This window comes from Lathyrus oleraceus, chromosome 4 (genome assembly GCF_024323335.1).
Source record: "Lathyrus oleraceus cultivar Zhongwan6 chromosome 4, CAAS_Psat_ZW6_1.0, whole genome shotgun sequence".
NCBI classification, from domain to species: domain Eukaryota; kingdom Viridiplantae; phylum Streptophyta; class Magnoliopsida; order Fabales; family Fabaceae; genus Lathyrus; species Lathyrus oleraceus.
The window spans coordinates 175,756,649-175,775,400 of NC_066582.1; the positions used below are offsets into that span (position 1 = coordinate 175,756,649).

The 18,752-nt window shown below is 36.4% G+C and overlaps 2 protein-coding genes and 1 non-coding gene across 4 annotated transcripts; 1 reads left to right on the top strand and 2 right to left on the bottom strand.

The window, feature by feature from the left end:
- Positions 1–260: 260 nt before the first annotated feature.
- Positions 261–7,778, bottom strand: LOC127074390 (aspartic proteinase 36). Of its 2 annotated transcripts, XM_051015702.1 has the most exons (12): positions 7,380–7,776; positions 7,153–7,273; positions 4,024–4,451; positions 3,759–3,915; positions 3,140–3,222; positions 2,965–3,061; positions 2,308–2,380; positions 1,951–2,157; positions 1,636–1,760; positions 1,266–1,367; positions 1,105–1,199; positions 261–769 (listed from the first exon to the last, which is right to left on the bottom strand). In XM_051015702.1, exons 1-12 carry the CDS (start codon positions 7,631–7,633, stop codon positions 598–600), a joined length of 1,914 nt encoding a protein of 637 aa, XP_050871659.1. In that variant the 5' UTR covers positions 7,634–7,776; the 3' UTR covers positions 261–597. The 2 variants fall into 2 exon arrangements, with proteins under 2 accessions (XP_050871659.1, XP_050871660.1); XM_051015703.1 differs by lacking the exons at positions 261–769; positions 1,105–1,199; positions 1,266–1,367 and adding an exon at positions 1,374–1,553 and having other exon boundaries at positions 7,380–7,778.
- An 8,407-nt stretch (positions 7,779–16,185) lies between these two features.
- Positions 16,186–17,386, bottom strand: LOC127136570 (uncharacterized). The gene is made up of 3 exons (XM_051063112.1): positions 17,128–17,386; positions 16,580–16,778; positions 16,186–16,468 (listed from the first exon to the last, which is right to left on the bottom strand). Exons 1-3 carry the CDS (start codon positions 17,384–17,386, stop codon positions 16,186–16,188), a joined length of 741 nt encoding a protein of 246 aa, XP_050919069.1.
- A 237-nt stretch (positions 17,387–17,623) lies between these two features.
- Positions 17,624–17,730, top strand: LOC127077577 (small nucleolar RNA R71). The gene has a single exon (XR_007787372.1). It is a non-coding gene; the product is annotated as a small nucleolar RNA R71 (small nucleolar RNA).
- Positions 17,731–18,752: the final 1,022 nt, after the last annotated feature.

Consider the following 18,752-nt stretch of genomic DNA (forward strand, 5'->3'; position numbering starts at 1 on the left):
TAGAAGAAGTTCAATAGAGACAACTCTGAATATACAGTATACACAATCACAAACAGGAATGTATACCATAACACCCAAGATTATTAAATGTCATTCATAATTTCATATGGAAATTGCAAGTTGTATTTGATGTTTTTAATTGTTCATTCTTAGCATTTGTTGTGTGCCTAGCTTGTAACTTGTGAGAAGAAAAAAGAATAATGAAGTAGATTGATATCTTTGATCACATCCCAAAGGCAAAAGGTAGCAAGTATTAACAATTCTTGGTAAACAAAACAGGTTAAGTGAAATGTAAAAGTTACAATATATGGAATTTGGAAATTGTATTTCAACCTTGTGATGCCAGCCTTTGTTTCCCTGTATATTACAATATTCACAACCAAAATTCCTTTACAGATGATAGAATATCTAGAGTTTTTTACGTACCTTTGTCAGGGTTCAATGATCATTGTATATTGTGGACATTCTGATTTCTTTCGAATAAAAAACTTGAGCAGCTCAGTGACTAAGGTTTGTGTAAACTGCTTTCGATAGCAACTGAATATGCTACTGAGACGAACGAAGCATAATATGAAGCGGCAGTATCATAAACTTAGCTCATAATGGCTGGAGTTCTTGCTCAGAAACAGCCACATCAACAGGCTTGTATGAATGCTCACTTTGCTGTCTTTTTTTCCAAATTAAGAATATTCCATATGTTGATAATCCTAGAAGCAAAGTAAGCAGAACAACTAAACCCACAACCATATAATGTCGCTGCCACCAATTCCTGAATAGTTTAAGAAAAAGCATGTTAATATCTCAAGTGGTTGCAGACATGTTGAATTCAATAATGATAAATTTTGGGATAGACACTGCTCACCATAGGCATTTGATCAATATTAGAAAACTTACTCTAAACATGTGAAAAGTCAGTTAAAACATTCTCTAAACAATGCTTTTTCTCATCCAACCTAATTGTATGCCACTACCTAAGAATTTCTATTCTAAATAATACACTCCCATACACTAATTCTGTGAGATTGTGTTAGGCTCAACACAATTCTAAGAGGAAGTAATAGTTTTCCAAATTTAAAGCATTTTTCCATTCAAGAAAGAACTTACCTTTTTGATAGAGGCTCAACATTCCAATCAATCAACTTATAACTTCCAAAGGTATTGGGAAGTTCCATGTGGTGTTCAAGCCGTCCAATTATACTCTGCACATAGAAATCAGTCATATAGGAAGTCTCCAAACAAATGCAGATGCACAAATATCAACTTACCATTACAGCGGTGTTAGAAAAGTAATCAGCATGTGGCCTTGGGGTTATGGCCCATCTAGAGAGGGAATCATTTCCAAAAGAGGTAAAATTCAGTAACTGGATCTGTGGACATCCACCAAAGTGTCGTTACTAATTTATCAAAGAATAACCATAAAACATATCACATGGAAAAATACAGAAAATGCATGGTTTATATAGGCATTTTGGAAAGTTTGCATCACGACTTGGAACTTTAAACTTAGGAACGTCTACCACAATATGAAACCTCCTAACCACCCAATTAGCAACCTAAATACAAGCATATAGTTAATCAAACATGAAGATGTAATTATACTATAAAATGTTTGCAACATAGTAACTATTTTCTAACCTGGGAAGTATTAACATCTAACTCATGAGCTATTAGTCCAGCTAATTCAGTAAGGTGAGGCTTCATATCCCCGTAGCTGATGTTAAATGAAAGTACTACTGTTATTTGTGCAATTTGGAATGTACCTGTGCATTAAATTGAATAAATCATGTCAGTCAGCAATAAACATATACATTGAAAGAGATTCCACTAGTTTCAGAGACAAATAAAAAGCATGATGAACTATGTTTTTGAGACATACAACACCCCTGAGACATGTTAAGAGATTGTGTCTCCAAATACACTTCTAAATAGAAGACGAGAAGCTTATGATACCTGGAGGTATCCCATGTTGTGAAACAGATGGAGCAACTGAGGGTCCCACTGAATTGGTAGAATTTATTGCTTCTGTATTTGGAAAGGTTGGTGGTGGGGTCATGGATATCTGCAGTCTTTCCCATAACTCAGCACAGTTGGTTTTCCAAAAACCAATTTTTGTCTGCTCGCGGTCATACATAACAAGAGTGTTTCGGACAACGATACCTACGAAAAAAGAAAATTGACATGGAAATAATCACCGAAGTATTGTAGAAACCTATTCCACACTATATAACACAAACTTAGAGAGGACCATTATTTCACATTAAGGCAAAACATGAAATGGCACAAAATAACCAAAAGTAATGAAGTTACCTCCTAAAAGAGTAGTTGGATCCTTTCCATTTTGAAAAATTCCCAGACAATATGCACCTCTTACTTTTGAATGCTTCACAGAAGATTTGCCCATGAAAAGTAGGGGTAATAAAATCAATCAAATTTATTTTAAGAAATGATTGTCAGGATAAATTTATTTAATACGATATAAAATATATTTAGATAAGTGTAAGTTTGAAATGAAAAATAGAATTTGAAGAAAAAAAGAAAATTTTCACATTTGAAAATAAAGAATTCATCTCTGAATTAAAGACATCTGTTGGTTAAAATAAAATAGATATTATCATGATAGTGACCCGTGAAATGGAAAGTTAGTGGTGTGCACCATTATTGAGTGATATTCAATTTTATACAATACAAAATATTTTTAGATATATATGTCAATTTATATAGTGTTACTTAATTGTAAAATGAACAATGATTATATAAACTCAATTGTATTAAATAATCATATAAAAAAAAGATACGTGAGATTGAGAAAAAAAAAATAGATATTGTCCTGATAGTGACCCGTGAAATAGAAAATTAGTCGTGAAATGGAAAGTAGGGGTAATAAAATCAGTCAAATTTATTTTAAGAAATGATTGCATCAGCCTTTAAACACAATTAAATATACAAATGATCTTGTATAACTACCCGGAACATGTAATTTTCAGGTGACAGTGAGTACTTGTGACCATTTCCAAACACCATGTCAACCACTGGAAAATTTTTAGAGAGTTGTGAGGCACCACTGAAATACAAGTAAACCCAAACTGTTAGTTAAACCGAAATAACAGAGTGATATGAACTCTAGATTTTACAGACATACATTCCAGCACCAGAAAAACATAAATCATTGTAATTTGGATCTGGACCACTGATTTGATTGAAAGATTGAAGTTCCTTCACAATCTGCAAACAGATAAGTAAATCAAAGTCAGTTGCGGTGCTTGGCCTAAATGTTTGAGGGGGGATGGGTGCACGTACCAACTAATATTATAATTTTATAAAAGATTTAAAATAATATCAACTCAAATAAAAAATATTTGGACACAAAAAAAAAACAATACACACCATTTAATTATTTTTAAAATACACATCATTTCAGTTTTTCCTCTTCTTCTACCTTTTTCCTTTTTTTGTGTCTAAATGGTATGCCTAAATCTTGTGACCACATAAAAATGAAAATAACTAAATGTGTTGAAATCCTTCAATTCTACTTATAACTTGGCAAGGACAGAATTAGTTCAGCAGCAATATCGTAAAAAGTTTCATCAACAATAGCTTGCAGAAGTGGCTCCTCACAAGTTTCAATTTATTCTAGCTCCATGCATGATAACACGAGACTCAAACTTAGACAATAATTTAAAGGTGTAAACAAAATGGCAGGCAAGATTGAAAAAAGAAAATTCAAAAGCTTCCATGAAAATATTTATGAAAGTACTTACAGCCTCTTTAAATGCAAGAAATACTTCTTCTGGTAGGTATGCATAAGTTGTGCCACTATCCAAGACTGTTCCATGTTTTCCATCAAAAACACTTGGGTTTAGAGGCAGTCGCTTCCCCGCAACATGTATCTCCTTCAAATCAATATTGTAATAGGGACTGTCGCCACCCCGAAACTAGAGTAAATGTGTGAGATTAATAAAATGCATTTGTTGTGAAAATGCATTACATCTCATATTCACAATATAAGAACTTGGAAATACACACCTGCGCACAGGATCTGAGTTTGCAAAGACCATGTCTGATGGGGGAGATATGCCGCCAAGAACCATTGCGCCCCCACCAACATCCATTCCACCATAGCATAGTGAGAATGAGTCACTCACCAAATTTTTGTCAACCAGCTGATCCATGATACTAAGATCTCCTCGGCCCAAACCCATAATGCCATCAGCATGTTGACTATAAAGATCGCCAGTCTCAACATTTTCACAGCCAAAAACAGCACGCTGTGGCACAAGCTCACTCTGATTTCCAAAGGATATGACATCCTCTCCGAGGACACCACTACTAGTACTCATTTCAGCATACTGTCTCTCATACACACATTGCAGCCTGTCATCGTCGCAGTTGCAATCCATTGAGCATTTGACAGGGTGATAGGTGCTTGACAAGTCTGGCTGAAACTTTGGATCCTGTTTAAATAAAGCAGAAATAAATCCAATATACTTGAGCTAAATAGGACAATTAACAATTTACAAATCCATAGGTACAAGTTTAAATTTTTTTACACATTAAAAGTTTTAAATAAAACCAATCTTTTACATCTCTTCCACTGTGAAATTGATGGTATTGAGAAACACAAGGAAAACATGAGTATTCTACTGCATCAATATGAGCATAAACCAAATAGGTTAGAGGAATCTTTTCAAAGCATTTAACGTAGCATATCATGTTCAATTATATCGGCTTTTATTAAGACTTCGCTAGTCTTTTTATGAAAATATAAAACCTTCATTTATTCTGAAAGTCTATAATGGATGATGGCCTTCAATAAAGTCAATGGATCTAGGACTTCAAGGTCTTGAAGAGGTAAAGACATCAAATTAAATTACTGTTTATTTAGTAAGTTTAATGAATATATATATAAGTATCAAATAAACCATATTATAAATTTCTTTATTTACTTAGCATCCAGTCACCGTATATGCTTAGTAAAGAGGATACTCAGATATCCACAAGGGACGGTTAACCATGGTTTACTACTTGCACCAGCTAGCCTAACAACCCCTATCACGATTACTGGTTTTTGTTATGCTGACTGGGCCTGTGACTCAGATGACAGGAGGTCCACTTCACGGGGGCTTGTAATATATTTTCCCTAATCTAGTGTCCTGGTGGGCTAAGAAGCAAACACTGGATGCCAGTTCCAGTGCTGAAGCAGAGTATTGAAGCCTAGCTCAGGCTACTGCAGAGATCTTGTGGCTGTAGTCTCTATTGCAAGAACTCAGGGTCAAGCACCAAACTCCAAAATCTTATGTGATAAGTCAAGTGTCTTCTCTCTCTCTCTCTCACAACCCTATGCTTCACTGAAGGACCAAGCACATGGAATTAGACATTTTCTTTGTCAGGGAAAAGGTCTCCAACAAAAGCCTAGTGGTGTTACATATTCCAGCTCAAGATCAATGGGCTGATGTGCTAACCAAGCCCCTGTCCACAGCCAGATTTGTAACACTGAGGGGAAAACTGAGTGATTGACAAGTTCACACTTGGTCAACCACCCTGAAATTGAGATGGGACTATTATGAAAAATGATTGGGCCTCCCTTGTAACAATACAAAATAATTGATCAAGATCAGATTTAATTAAAATGTACTACATTGAGGGCGTGTGTGCTAAAAGTAAAAAATGGATAAGTAGAAAAGGAAGGGGATTATATTATTATTATTAGCATAAATTCCACTCCTCCTTGAGAAATACTCAAATCACACTTCCCTCCTTTTTAATTTTCAAAATTACACACCCTTTTCCACAAGAGAAAAAATAAGCTACAATTTCATTCATTTTGATATATATAAACCACTTAGCAGTTGTAAACTGCTACAAATGAGTTCCATGATGACAATTTTCCTCCTTATAGAAAAACCAATGCTTATTTGTAATCATTATATGGATATATATAAACATAAGTGGCTTGAATATTTCTTTTTTATGTCCAATTTTTAATTTTGTAGTTTAGAGGTATTTCACTTTTTTAATATAATGATAATAATAAAGAATTTAACTTGTATTATAAGGTTCTGCTTTTTTTAATGAGTACAAGTTTTAACTTCTTTATTTCTCTGAAATTACGAATCTTTCAAAAGTAATCTGTAAAACTACTCTCTAATTTTTTTACCATTTTTCAGTCCATATATTTTTTGGTAAATACACATTTAAAAGCATTTTCAGTTAATATAATCCAAACAATTTCAATTTTGCAAAACATACATTTGAGAAAAGGTGTCCAAACATAAATCACATTAGGGTGAACTCATTTTTAACCAAAAGTATGTTTGCAAAATGAAGTTCAATCAAAAGTACATTTACAAACATTAATTCAAACACACTTAAAAGTTAAAAGTGGATTTTAAACGTTTCTACTACCAGCTTTGAAATATCATTAAAAATACTATTTCATCTTGTCACTAAAAGAGACGAACATCTAGGGTCTCGATCACATTAAAGTGAAATAGTGTAAGCACAGGTAGAAGGAAATTTAACATTTCAAAAGAGAGAAGGGTGAATTTAAGCACCAATCAGACAATTAGAGTAGAGGAGTAAACATATCCATACTAGTATAACCTTCAAGTTCAACCCTTAAAATGAGTCCGACTATCCTATCAATCTCTACTCTTCCATTTTACACCTTTCAATTTAGATTTTTACTCTTACCGAGCACAATGTCTAGGTTAGCTTTGCTATACATAGCCGGTCTCAAACAAAAAGAGAGGGTTGTGTTAGGCAGTCGACAGCCAACGTACAACTTTGTCGAATCTCTATGACATGGATCAATTCATGTAGCCGACCCCACTTAGTGGGATAAGACTTTGTTGTTGTTGTTGTAGTCTTACCAAGGACCCTCCGATCCTCCACAACATACCAAACTATCCTATTAACACCCAAGAGCCTAGCAATGCGGGTATTTTCAGAACCGTGAATACAATTCATGACATCAACATTCCAACAACAATTTTTTTGCACAAAGTAATTTCCATTTGCAACTACACAGTTTACCGAGTTAAGGCAAGAAAGATCTATGTTCATTAGAAAAAAGAAGCATATAGAATCAACCTATGCACACACATGAACCCCATACACACACAAAAAGAGGACAAAAACACAATGAATCATTACCTGATGCCGGCCACATTGTTCGCAGGTGGAGCAGGGAACATATGTAACAGTACTCCCCGTGTCAACAATAAGAGCAAACATCTGCGGAGGAGTACCAATCCAAAGCCGCGTTGTGTAGTACCTACACAAATCAACCAAAAAAATAGATACAAAAACAAATATTAATCTTAAATCTACGAATTCGTTAGAAGAAGTAAATGCGTGCAATGAAGATAAAAGAAGTTTACCCGTTGATGAGGAGATCGTCGTGGAGTCTCATGCGAGCGTTAGGGTGGCGTTTGGATTCCGATCCGTGGAGCTGGCGACGAGGATCGAGCACTGAGGTGGATGAATTGGGAGCGGTGAGGAAAAGAGGAAGAACCATGGCGGGACGAGAGTCATGGTGGCGGATACGGAGGAATTCGGCGTCGCCGGCGATGATCCAAGGAACGAGATGCAGAGTGTGTAGGAATAGGATGAGGAGAGTAAATGTTCGTGCCATGAGTTGGTGACTCGGGTTAGGGGAACGATTCTGGATCCGAGTTATGGTTCCTAACTTGTAAACGGATCTAAATAATACAGAAAGGGAAGGTAAGGAGGGAATTCGAGTATGCGTCTTTTTGAAGGAAAGATAGTGACATCTGATTTTCGTTTTTTCTTTTAATTATTTGTCTTTCTTTGTTGACTTTATATTTTCTAGTTTTCTTGTTAAATTTATTTTATAGTTTTTTTTTTTGTTCGCTTGATTTTTAAAATTAAAATCAAACTAAATTAATGTAGTGTGGGTTGGTTTAGTTGGTTAAATTTTTTACAAGATTTTTATTGAATCATAGATATACATATAGAAGACAATATAATTTTGTGTTTAGTTATACATATATTATCAAGTATCAACAAAACTCATTATATTTGGACAATACTTTCTCATTTAATATACAAAAATCAAATTATACAAAAGTGAAATGAATAAACATAAATAGCATAAAACAATATCAAAAAAGTATTATAATGAAATAGAACAACCAGGGGAGAAGAGAGATCGGAGAAGATGAAAAACAAAGACTGGAAAATGTTACAGGAAAAACATAAAAAGGGAAAATAATCAAGTTTACGCGCCCGGGGACGATGCACTATGGTCACTCTTGAAAGGGTTTAACCCTTCAACAAGAATCGGAATACCATAATAAAATTCCTTCGCCTGGCTCATGCCCGAACGAGGACCTCATACACGGCATGCACTGTTTGTTTAAGAGACTCCTTGAACTTCTCCTTCAAAGCGGCTACCTCGCCTTCCTGGGCCTTCAGAGCCTCGGCATGGGCCTCTTATTCTTGTTGAAGAGTTTTTTTAGCCTCTTCTGTGCGGCGGTCAACAGAATTGGAGGTCTCTTGATGTTGAGTCTTTTCCGCCTCGAGGGAGGACTTCAGCTCAGTACTACGGGCAAATTTCACATAATAATTTCTATAATCATTACATCACGAGTACATAGTCACACATCAAGAATCATCATCGTCATCATCAACTTCTCATAATCATACATCAAGCTTTTCAAAAACACAATAATGAAGGATCTCTTTTTACCCTTCATAAATTACACCATAAACCCCAATAATAATTTATAAAATATTGTGGAAAATATTAAGATGAAATAAGGGTGTTTTAATAACCTAAACCCCGAAACTTATATAAAAATAATTACTCGGCAATTTAAGGTATCACTTCGACAACCAACCAACAAAACTTTTCGAAAACATTTAAAAACATGCATCAAAAATTAACATAATAACAACTTCAAATTGAACTTCTCAAATAAAGTATCAAACTTTAACATCAAAACTTGACACTGTCATACCCCAAAATTTGTCTTCATCTTCATTTTTATCTAACTTTTGGTTTATATCTACATATGCATTAGTATCATAGTACACTCATCATAACATTTGCATTAAGCATCTTGGATTCAAAGGTTCTTGTTACTTATGGATGATAAAGAACTAGGGTTTTGCCCAAGAATCAAGTTTGAGGATCTTTGATGGTGCATTCAATTGAAAATCCTATCTTATGAGTCAAGTTCTTTAAAACCCTAATTTGGTGACTGTTTGGCATTTATGGACCATGTGTGTTGCATTTTGGTTTTAGGGTATGGTCAAGGCTTGTAGAGATTATGGTGATCATGTGTGTTAGACTTGTAGTGGATTCATTGGCCTTACATTTAGTCTTTTAGTCCATTCATTGAAGTTCATGCATTTCAAGTTTGGTTTACACAAGATTAATTCAAAAGTCACTAGTTGATATTAAACCATATGTATATCATTCAATCCATCTTTCATTCATATAGTTCATTTAGAAATCCATTTACAAATTCATTTTCATTTATAAACCATGCCATGTTATACATTTCCAAGTATCCATTATATTACAAATCATTACACAAAAGTCAAAACCCACAAGAATACATACTTTGAACTACAGTTGACCATTGGTCAACACTTGGCCAAAGTCAACCACTAATCCTAACCCCATTTTTCTTCATTCATGAACCATCCCCATTTTGTGGGTTTCCAATGCCTTCATGGTCTTTATGTTGTCTTCATGTCATGTTAAGTCTCTTTCATGCCATGCTAGCCATGTTGTCATGCCAAACAAGGAGGAATTTCATGAATGATGCTTCAAGGCTCACGTCCATAGCAGCCTGCAATTCTTCAAAACATTTATGTCAAATACAAGAATATTATTCCTATTTCACCATGTCATGTCCATAATGACAGTCCAAGTAATGCATCAATATTTCTTGGCAGCAAAGTTGATCCTAATGGGTGTAATGTCAGAAAGGGCGTTGTTTTGGATGGTACATTAAGTGCATGAAATTTGGATGGAAATATGAAGTCATTTCATGAAGACATAAATAAAAGAAAGGCCATGTTTCTAGAAACGGACATGCCAACAAGAAAAAAATGTTAATATTATGAGTTCACGTGTTAATCCTTGCAGCTTAATAGATATCTATAAGTTCTCAACCTAAAGCTTCAAGCAAGGAGTCCTTTCAGAAATCAAAGATCACCCGCATAGAAGGAAAAAAACTTTCTTTTTTTGTAAAGCTTGCAAGATCATACCTGCTTTTTCTAGTGTAAAAACTTCAAGGAACATTAGGGCTAACTCAGTTTTAACAATGTCTTTAAGTTAAAAAAAGGAAAACTCGTTGGCAAGTTCTGAACAAAGAAATGAGACACAAGGTACCTTAGCATCAAATGGTTTATTGTGAAAAGGCCAATCGAGTAGAGAATGGAGACAGTTACAAGAACACAAACTCTCAATCTTAAACCACCTCATCCCTTATCCATTACTACTACCATCCATGGAGATGTTCTTGTAGAATTACTGACAGATGTGACTTTGCAGCAGTCGAAGGATTCATTCGATTTTATCTCTTGTTCATTCATTTGTTACTTTGTGTCCACAAGTTGACTTCGAGATGCAAGCTGACTCTTAGCTAGCCATGCTCCTAACCATTTCACTTTCATTCAATAACTTGGTATTGTTTGAAGTACCATGTCACTTGTATGCCTTAGGCATGGTACATGGTTTAGTAGTTTATAACTTGTATTTTCCTTTCATTCCCTTTCCATTGTATTGTGTGGATCCATCCCCCTATTGTGGGTTAAATGTTCCCCCTCCCCTTAGTCATGTAATAACTTAGATTTATCGTTTTCTAGCTAGTTTACTATACATGTTAATAACCAAGACAAAATACAAAACGATAAACCAAAGCATTTCAAAAGAAAACAAAAGGTACTTGATTCAACGTCAAGTTGTTTTCCGAATAAAACTCACACCATTGCAACGTGAATACTTGATCAAATACCAAGTATTCTCCATCCACCTCATGATCATTTATTCACATCTTCTCCATTCTATTCTCAAACTCATTCTATCTCTCACCTCCATTCTTCACTCATTACTTTCGAAATAAATTCAAATGCTTGATCCAATGTCAAGTTCCTTTTTCAAAACCATTTTCATAACAAATTGGAATGCAAATGGGGTGTACGTGTTTGTACACAACATTCAAGTAATAGGGTTGTCGGACGTACCTAGCCTGAGGACCCGACACTTAAATTTCCCCCTTAAAACATCTAATGATTCAAACAAGTTAGATCTAGGTTCTATGAGGATGAAAAAGAATAGTTAGGACTTCATTGTCCCCTCCATTCCCAAGTACTTTGATCATTGACCGTACTTAGTTAAGGGTTATAGAATTGTCTCCCTCTAAGTTCCAACGATTAAACTTGCCAAATTCTTTTCATAATTCAAATCTCTTTTGGACGAAAAAAAATGGTTAGTATAACTTGTCCTCTCAACTCCCGAGTTATTGGACTATTGACTGTATCTAGCCAAGGGTCTAATGCTTGTCTCCATGCATAAAATCGACCCCAATGAATCAAATCATCTTTTGCCTTAGTGCACTCTATTCAAAACCTTTCAATAAGGACGTGTTACTTCCGTTCTACCGTGAACGAATCTTAAGCCTCCATGTGTGAGCAAGTAATGTTTAACTTCTAGAGTGTGAACCAAGTGTATCCACTTTGTCAACAAGCAAATACTTTATCGCTATTTTCCCTTTCCTTTAGAATAAATAAAATCCGGTGGTGACTCTGTATTTTTCGCAGCGCTTCAAGAGTCTCTCCTCATCAGGCCATTATCTAAATAGAAAGTAGCATCCATCAGGGTGTAGCCACAGAAAGAGGCCAGGTGGACTAATTTTCTGTCAAGACCTAGGGCAAATGCTATATGTGACATAGTTTCTCCTACATGAATAAGTCCTTCAGAAGAGTTGGTTGTAAGGTTAAGGTTGTCAATCAGGAAATTTCCAGAGGCTAAAGGGTGTGACTGGGTGATACAAAATAGGAAAAGGATTTCCTCAGCACTAACATACGTATCAATATCACTCTTCCCAACGAAACTGTGGGCTAGGATCATCTGGAAGTATCAGAAGGATGGGTTACGGATTTTGTTGGACAACTGGGTGGAAGGGTCAGGGCTTCCTCCTTCTGTGATATCACTCCAGAATTTGTCTATCTCATCCTGCATAAAATAGCCTAAAGGGATTTCAGGCATAACATCAGGGCCATACTGAAAACCAAGTAACTCATCAAACTCCTTATGATTGAGGGCGTACTCAATTCCAAACAATTTGAAGTTAATATAGCCTCTCTGAAAACTAATTCCAATGTAGGGTTCATATCTAAGGGAGCTTAAGAATTCTAGGGTTAGGTTCCTGTAGGTTACATGCATTGCACAAACATATTCCTCCCATTGAAGTTGATTGCATAGATACCTCACACTTGCCTCAAGACCTAAGGTTTCCATGAAATCAGGGTCAGGGTACCTAGTGGGTAACATGGAACGCTCATAAAGGATCGCATAACGCTTTCTCTGAATTTCGTCTCTAAACACAACATGCATATCATCTAAACCCTGCATCCTGAAAAATACAGTTAATGGAGAATGCTACGGAGAGTAGTGAACCTGAAACCTGAAACATAAATATTACTAAGGTTAGTCTAGTTAAATACATAAATAAAACATCGAATAAAAACAACGCAAAAATAATAAAGTGAGAAAATAGAGAAAAATCATGGGTTGCCTCACACGCAATGCTTGTTTAACGTCTTTAGCTTAACGATTAAAGACTCATATTTGAGAAACAGGGACAGGTGGATCGGTCAGAGTGTGGCAAGAGTAATTTGTAGGGATGTCACCTCCTTGGTAGTGCTTTTGCCTTTGCCAATTTACTACGAAGGGGTTGCAAGAGTGGTTCTTGATTTCAACTGCTCCAGACTTTAGGATCTTTGAGACCTCGTAAGGGCATGTTCATCTTGAGCGCAACTTACCAGGAAAAAGTCGCAACCTGGAGTTAAAGAGGAGAACAGGATCGCCTATGTTGAAATCTTTTTTTACAATTCTCTTATCATGCCATGGTTTGGTTCTTTCCTTATATATTATGGCATTTTCATAAGCACTGTGACATAATTCCTCTAATTTATGAGTGTCTAGAATTCGCTTTTCACCAGCTGCTAGGTAATCCAAATTCAGGGTTTTAATGGCCCAATAGGCTTTATGTTATAACTTAAAAGGTAAGTGACAAGATTTTCCGTAAACTATTTGGTATGGAGTGGTTCCTATAGGGGTTTTATAAGTGATTCTATAGGCCCATAATGCTTCTTTAAGATTCTGAGACCAATCTTTTCTAGATATTGAAACTGTTTTCTCTAAGATTTGTTTAATCTCCCTATTTGACACTTCCACTTGTCCACTAGTCTGCGGGTGATATGGTGTTGCTACTCTATGCCTAACTCCATATTTATCTAAAAGTTTATCCAAAATTCTGGATATGAAATGTGATCCACCGTCACTTATAACAAGGCGTGGTACTCCAAATCTAGGGAATATGTTGTTTTTGAATAATTTAATCACTACGCGAGTGTCATTTGTAGGTGAGGCTATAGCCTTAATTGATTTAGACACGTAGTCAACAACTACTAAGATATACTTATTTCCCATTGATGATGGAAAAGGTCCCATAAAATCAATCCCCCAAATATCGAAGATTTCTACTTCTTGGAGATTTCTTAATGGCATTCCGTCACGCCTTGAGACGTTACCAGTACGTTGGCACCGATCACATCTAACAATGTAAGCATGAACATCGCTCCATAATATTGGCCAATAAAGGTCGACTTGGAGAATTTTAACGCATGTTTTAGATGTGCCCGCATGTCCACCATAAGGTGCAAAGTGACAATGTTTTATGACGTTTTCTACCTCTTCTTCAGGGACATAGCGACGAAAAATGTCGTATCTCCCTCTTTTGAAAAGGAGTGGTTCGTCCCAATAAAAATACCATACATCACTAAAGAAATTCTTCTTCTGTTGGTAGTTAAGGTCCGGGGGTATGATATCAGCAGCTAGGTAATTAACAAAGTCAGCATACCAAGGTATGTTGGTCACAGCTAGAGTTCTTTCAATGTTCCAATCCATTGGAGAATCGGATTTATCGTCTTGAATGGTTTCAATTTTTTCCATGAGTCTATCATAGGTAAAATCGTCATTTGTTGGCACTAGGTCTGGTTTTAAATATTCAAGCCTAGAAAGGTGGTCAACAACTACATTTTTCGCGCCCTTCTTGTCTCGAATATCCAGGTCAAACTCTTGTAGTGACCCATCGAAGTAACCTAGGTTTAGCGTCCTTCTTGCTTATTAGGCATCGAATAGCTGCATGATCTGTATAAACTGTCATTTTAGCTCCTACCAGATAAGATCGAAATTTATCAATAGCAAAAACAACAACGAGAAGTTCTTTCTCGGTTGTTGCATAGTTAAGTTGGGAGGCATCTAGGGTTCTACTGGCATAGTAAATTACATGTAATTTCTTGTCCTTTCTTTGTTCTAGAACAACACAAACAGCGTAATCGCTAGCATCACACATGATTTCGAAGGGTTGGTTTCAATCTGGAGGTTGCATAATAGGCGCGGAGATCAGTGCTTGTTTCAAAAGGTTGAATGCTTCTATACATTTTTCGTCGAAAATAAACTCGGCATCTTTCATTAGAAGGCTAGTTAGAGGTTTTGTTATTTTAGAGAAGTCTTAGATAAAATGTCGATAAAAACCGGTGTGTCCAAGAAAGCTACGGACTTCCCTAATGGTCTTAGATGGTTTAAGATTTTCTATAACCTCTAATTTGGCTTCATCAACCTCAATGCCCTTTTCAGAGACTATGTGTCCTAATACTATTCCTTCGGTAACCATAAAGTGACATTTTTCCTAGTTTAGCACAAGGTTTGTTTCCATGCATCTTTCTAGAATTTCTCTCAAGGTTAGCTAGACAGTTTTCAAAACTGAATCCGCATACTGAGAAATCATCCAGAAAAACTTCCATAATCTCATCGAGAAAGTCTACAAAGATTGACAACATACAACGTTGGAAGGTGGTTGGGGTATTGCAAAGTCCAAAAGGCACTCGTCTATGGGCAAATGTTCCGTAAGGGCATGTAAAGGTTGTTTTCTCTTGATCTTCGGGGTGAATGGGAATTTGGAAAAATCCAGAATATCCATCTAAATAGCAAAAGTAAGAGTGTCTGGCTAGGCGCTCAAGCATTTGATCTATGAATGGGAGAGGGAAATGATCTTTCCTAGTCAACTTATTTAGTTTTCTGTAGTCGATGCACATACACCAACCGCTTTCTATATGCTTAGCTGCATGCTCGCCTTTTTCATTTTCCACAACTATGACACCTTCTTTTTTAGGTACCACATGTACAGGGCTTACCCACTTACTATCTGAAATTTGATAAATTATACCAGCCTCTAGTAGTTTAAGTACTTCTTTCTTAACCATATCGCTCATTATTGGGTTTAACCTTCGTTGATGTTCTCTGGAAGGTTTAGAATCTTCCTCCAACAAGATCTGGTGCATGCACACAGATGGGCTTATCCCTTTGAGATCAGATATGTTATATCCTAAAGTTGAGGGATACTTTCGCAAGATATATAAAAGTTGGTTTGTTTCATCTCTATTCAAGGCGGCGCTTACTATAACTGGGCAATTTAGTTCTTGATTTAAAAACTCATATCTTAGATTCTTGGGAAGTTCCTTAAGTTCTATAGATGGTTTCTTAGGACGTGGCATATGGTTCGGGGTAAGTGTTAAGCATTCATAAAGGTCGTCATCCATGTAAGGCTCCAGTCTAAATTCATCGTCTACTCTTATGGGAGGTGAAAAATATTGCATTGTCTCTAGAGGTCCTTCTTGATCTAGCTCCCTTATGCATTCATCAATGATATCGATGGCATAACAAGAGTCTTTTATGACTGGTGCCATTAGGAATTTGGAAATTATAAATTCTATCTTTCTATCACCTACTTCAAAAGTTAATTTTCCTCTTTTAACATCTCTTATGGCTCATGCTGTTGATAAGAAGGGTCTACCAAGGAGGATCGAGATTTCGTCGTCTTCTTTAATGTCCATTACCACGAAATATGTTAGGATATAAAGTTGTCAAATTCTAAATGGGATGTCTTCTAATATGCCTACTGGATATTTCACATATCTATCGGCTAATTGAAGAGACATCTTAGTCGGTTGTAATTCTCCTAGGTTTAGCCTTCTACAAACTGCTAAAGGCATCAAGCTTACGCTTGCTCCCAAGTCTAAGAATGCTTTGTCAATAACATGATTCCCTAAAATACAAGGTATGGAAAATCTTTCGGGATCTTTCTCCTTCTTAACAAGTTTATTCTCAGCAATGGAGTTGCATTCTAAAGGTTTGGGATCATCCAGCCTACATTTGTTGGTCAAGATGTCCTTAAGGAATTTAGCATAAGATGATATCTAGGTGATGGCTTCGGTGAAAGGGATTTCTATGTGGAGTTTCTCGATCACTTTTATAAACTTTTTATATTGGTTATCAATTTTTGTTTGTTTAAGTCTTTGCGGGCATGAAATTGGTGGTTTATAAGGAGAGGGTGGAACATAAACTTTATCTTTATCTTCTCCCTTATCCTTCACTTTCTGGTCTTTTTGCCTCTCTGCTTCCTCCACTTCGTCTATAGACACAACGTTTTTCTTAGAAGCCTCTGGTTCACTCAAGGCTGTTTTTACAGGTTCGTCATAGGTGACCCCACTTCGTAGGGTAACATCGTTAGCTTGCCCTCGGGGGGTTGGGTTGAGGTTGTCCAAGAAATTTCCCTTCAGGTGTGGCCTGAGGGGCTTGTTGTTGTGTTATTTGTGAGATTTGGGTTTCAAGCATATTATTGTGAGTGATTACCGAATCAACCTTAGTTTCTAATTGTGTGATAAGTTCATTTATAGGAATATCTTGGTTTAGGAACTCTTTGTTTTGTCGAGTCTGGGCCGAAATGAAACTTTCCATGACTTTCTCTAGGTTTGGATTTTGAGGAATGACTTGCATAGGTTGGATTTATCTTTGAGCTTGAAAACCTGATGGTCTTTGAGGGGTAGAGTTTTGAATAAGGTTATTGTTTTTATAAGAGAAGTTTAGATGATTCTTCCATTCCGGGTTGTAAGTGTTTGAAAACGGGTTTCCTTGGGCATAATTGACCCGGTCTGAGTTTGATTCAGTTAACAGATTGAATTCTGGTGCAAGATGTCCTTTGGTTCCACAGATTTCACAATCTATAGCTACTGCGGCTGTAGGATTTGCAGACATGTGTTCAACCTTCAGGGCTAAAGCGTCCATTTTAGCTTTCATCATGTCCATACAATTAACCTCATTTATTCCTCCTTTGGTCTCCCTTTTCTCCACCAATGCTCGTTCTGACTCCCGTTGGTAATGGTTTGTGTCATATCTTCGATGAGAGCGCAAGCGTCAGGGTAAGGTTTGTTCATCAGAGCACCACCGGCGGCAGCGTCGATGGACATCTTTGTGTTATAGTGAAGTCCATTATAAAAGGTGTGAATAATCAGCCATTGTTTTAGGCCATGGTGTGGACAAGCTCTTAGTAGTTACTTATATCTTTCCCAAGCTTTAAAAAGTGATTCACCCTGATTTTGAGTGAATCGGGTTATTTGGTTTCGAAGGACAGCGGTCTTACTCGGGGGAAAATATCTTGCAAGGAACACTCTCTTGAGGTCTTCCCAAGTAGTTATCGGGTTATCCGAAAGGGAATCTAACCAAGACCGTGCTCTATCTCTGAGGGAAAACGAGAATAATCTTAGACGAATTACCTCAGGTGAAGCATCATTGGTCTTGAATGTATCAGCTAGTTGGATAAAAACTTTTAAATGTTGATTTGGGTTCTCTGTAGCGAAACCCACGTATTGATTTTGTTGTACTAGTTATAATAAAGAGGGTTTTAGTTCGAAATTATTAGCAAGAATAGTCGGGTTTACGATACTAGAACTAGGTTCTTCGTTAGAAGGTTGGGCGAATTCCTTAAGTGGTACAAAGGTGGCGTCTGCCATCCCCACCAAGGAGCCCGCCCTGTGTACAACATGGAAAGATCATGGGAAACGTGGCAGTTACCACCAGTTGACAACTTTCACGTCATGGCACCCTTCTTGGCGGCCGCCATGCTGGACGCTATGTGAACAAATTTCCACAAAAACTTCGATTTCTTGCTCGTTTGACTTCGTTTCTTCACAAAAGGCTCCTGTAGGGCAAAATATATGAATATAGGACAAAAGTAAAACATAACACAAGAAAATGACAATAAAAACCTAATAAGAATGTGAAATCCGAGTCAAATATGCAGTGTGTTTCAGTGTTATCATTAGTTACCGCCATATCCTTTTCCTCAGTTGGCCACACCAATCATTGGTTACCGTCATACACTCCTCTATGGATTTAAGCAATACACTTTTGGTTCAAACCATACTTTCACCACACATATACAACAATCTTACAATTCAAACCACACTTTTAATTCTAGCATTTCTCTTTCTTTTCTATTTCAATCAACTCTTTCTTTTCTATTATCACACAAACCCTTTTTTCAAAACAATTTTCTTTTCTTTTAATAAAAGTACTTTTATAATTCGTTTCTTAGCAGTCAGACTAAAGGATTGGAGTATCTGAACTAGGATGAGGTCAGCTAATGTATACA

What these genes read in the sequence shown, in the direction of transcription:
- LOC127074390 (XM_051015702.1), bottom strand. Translation starts at nt 7,633, where the DNA reads ATGGCACGAACATTTACTCTCCTCATCCTATTCCTACACACTCTGCAT. An exon ending in AACTCAGATCCTGTGCGCAG is followed by an intron (nt 3,916 to 4,023) that starts GTGTGTATTTCC and finishes GGGTGGCGACAG; the next exon opens with TCCCTATTACAATATTGATT. An exon ending in GTTGAGCCTCTATCAAAAAG is followed by an intron (nt 770 to 1,104) that starts GTAAGTTCTTTC and finishes TAAACTATTCAG; the next exon opens with GAATTGGTGGCAGCGACATT.
- LOC127136570 (XM_051063112.1), bottom strand. Translation starts at nt 17,386, where the DNA reads ATGGACGCTTTAGCCCTGAAGGTTGAACACATGTCTGCAAATCCTACA. An exon ending in TACCCCTCAAAGACCATCAG is followed by an intron (nt 16,779 to 17,127) that starts GTTTTCAAGCTC and finishes CTGTAAAAACAG; the next exon opens with CCTTGAGTGAACCAGAGGCT. An exon ending in ATTGATAACCAATATAAAAA is followed by an intron (nt 16,469 to 16,579) that starts GTTTATAAAAGT and finishes CAACAAATGTAG; the next exon opens with GCTGGATGATCCCAAACCTT.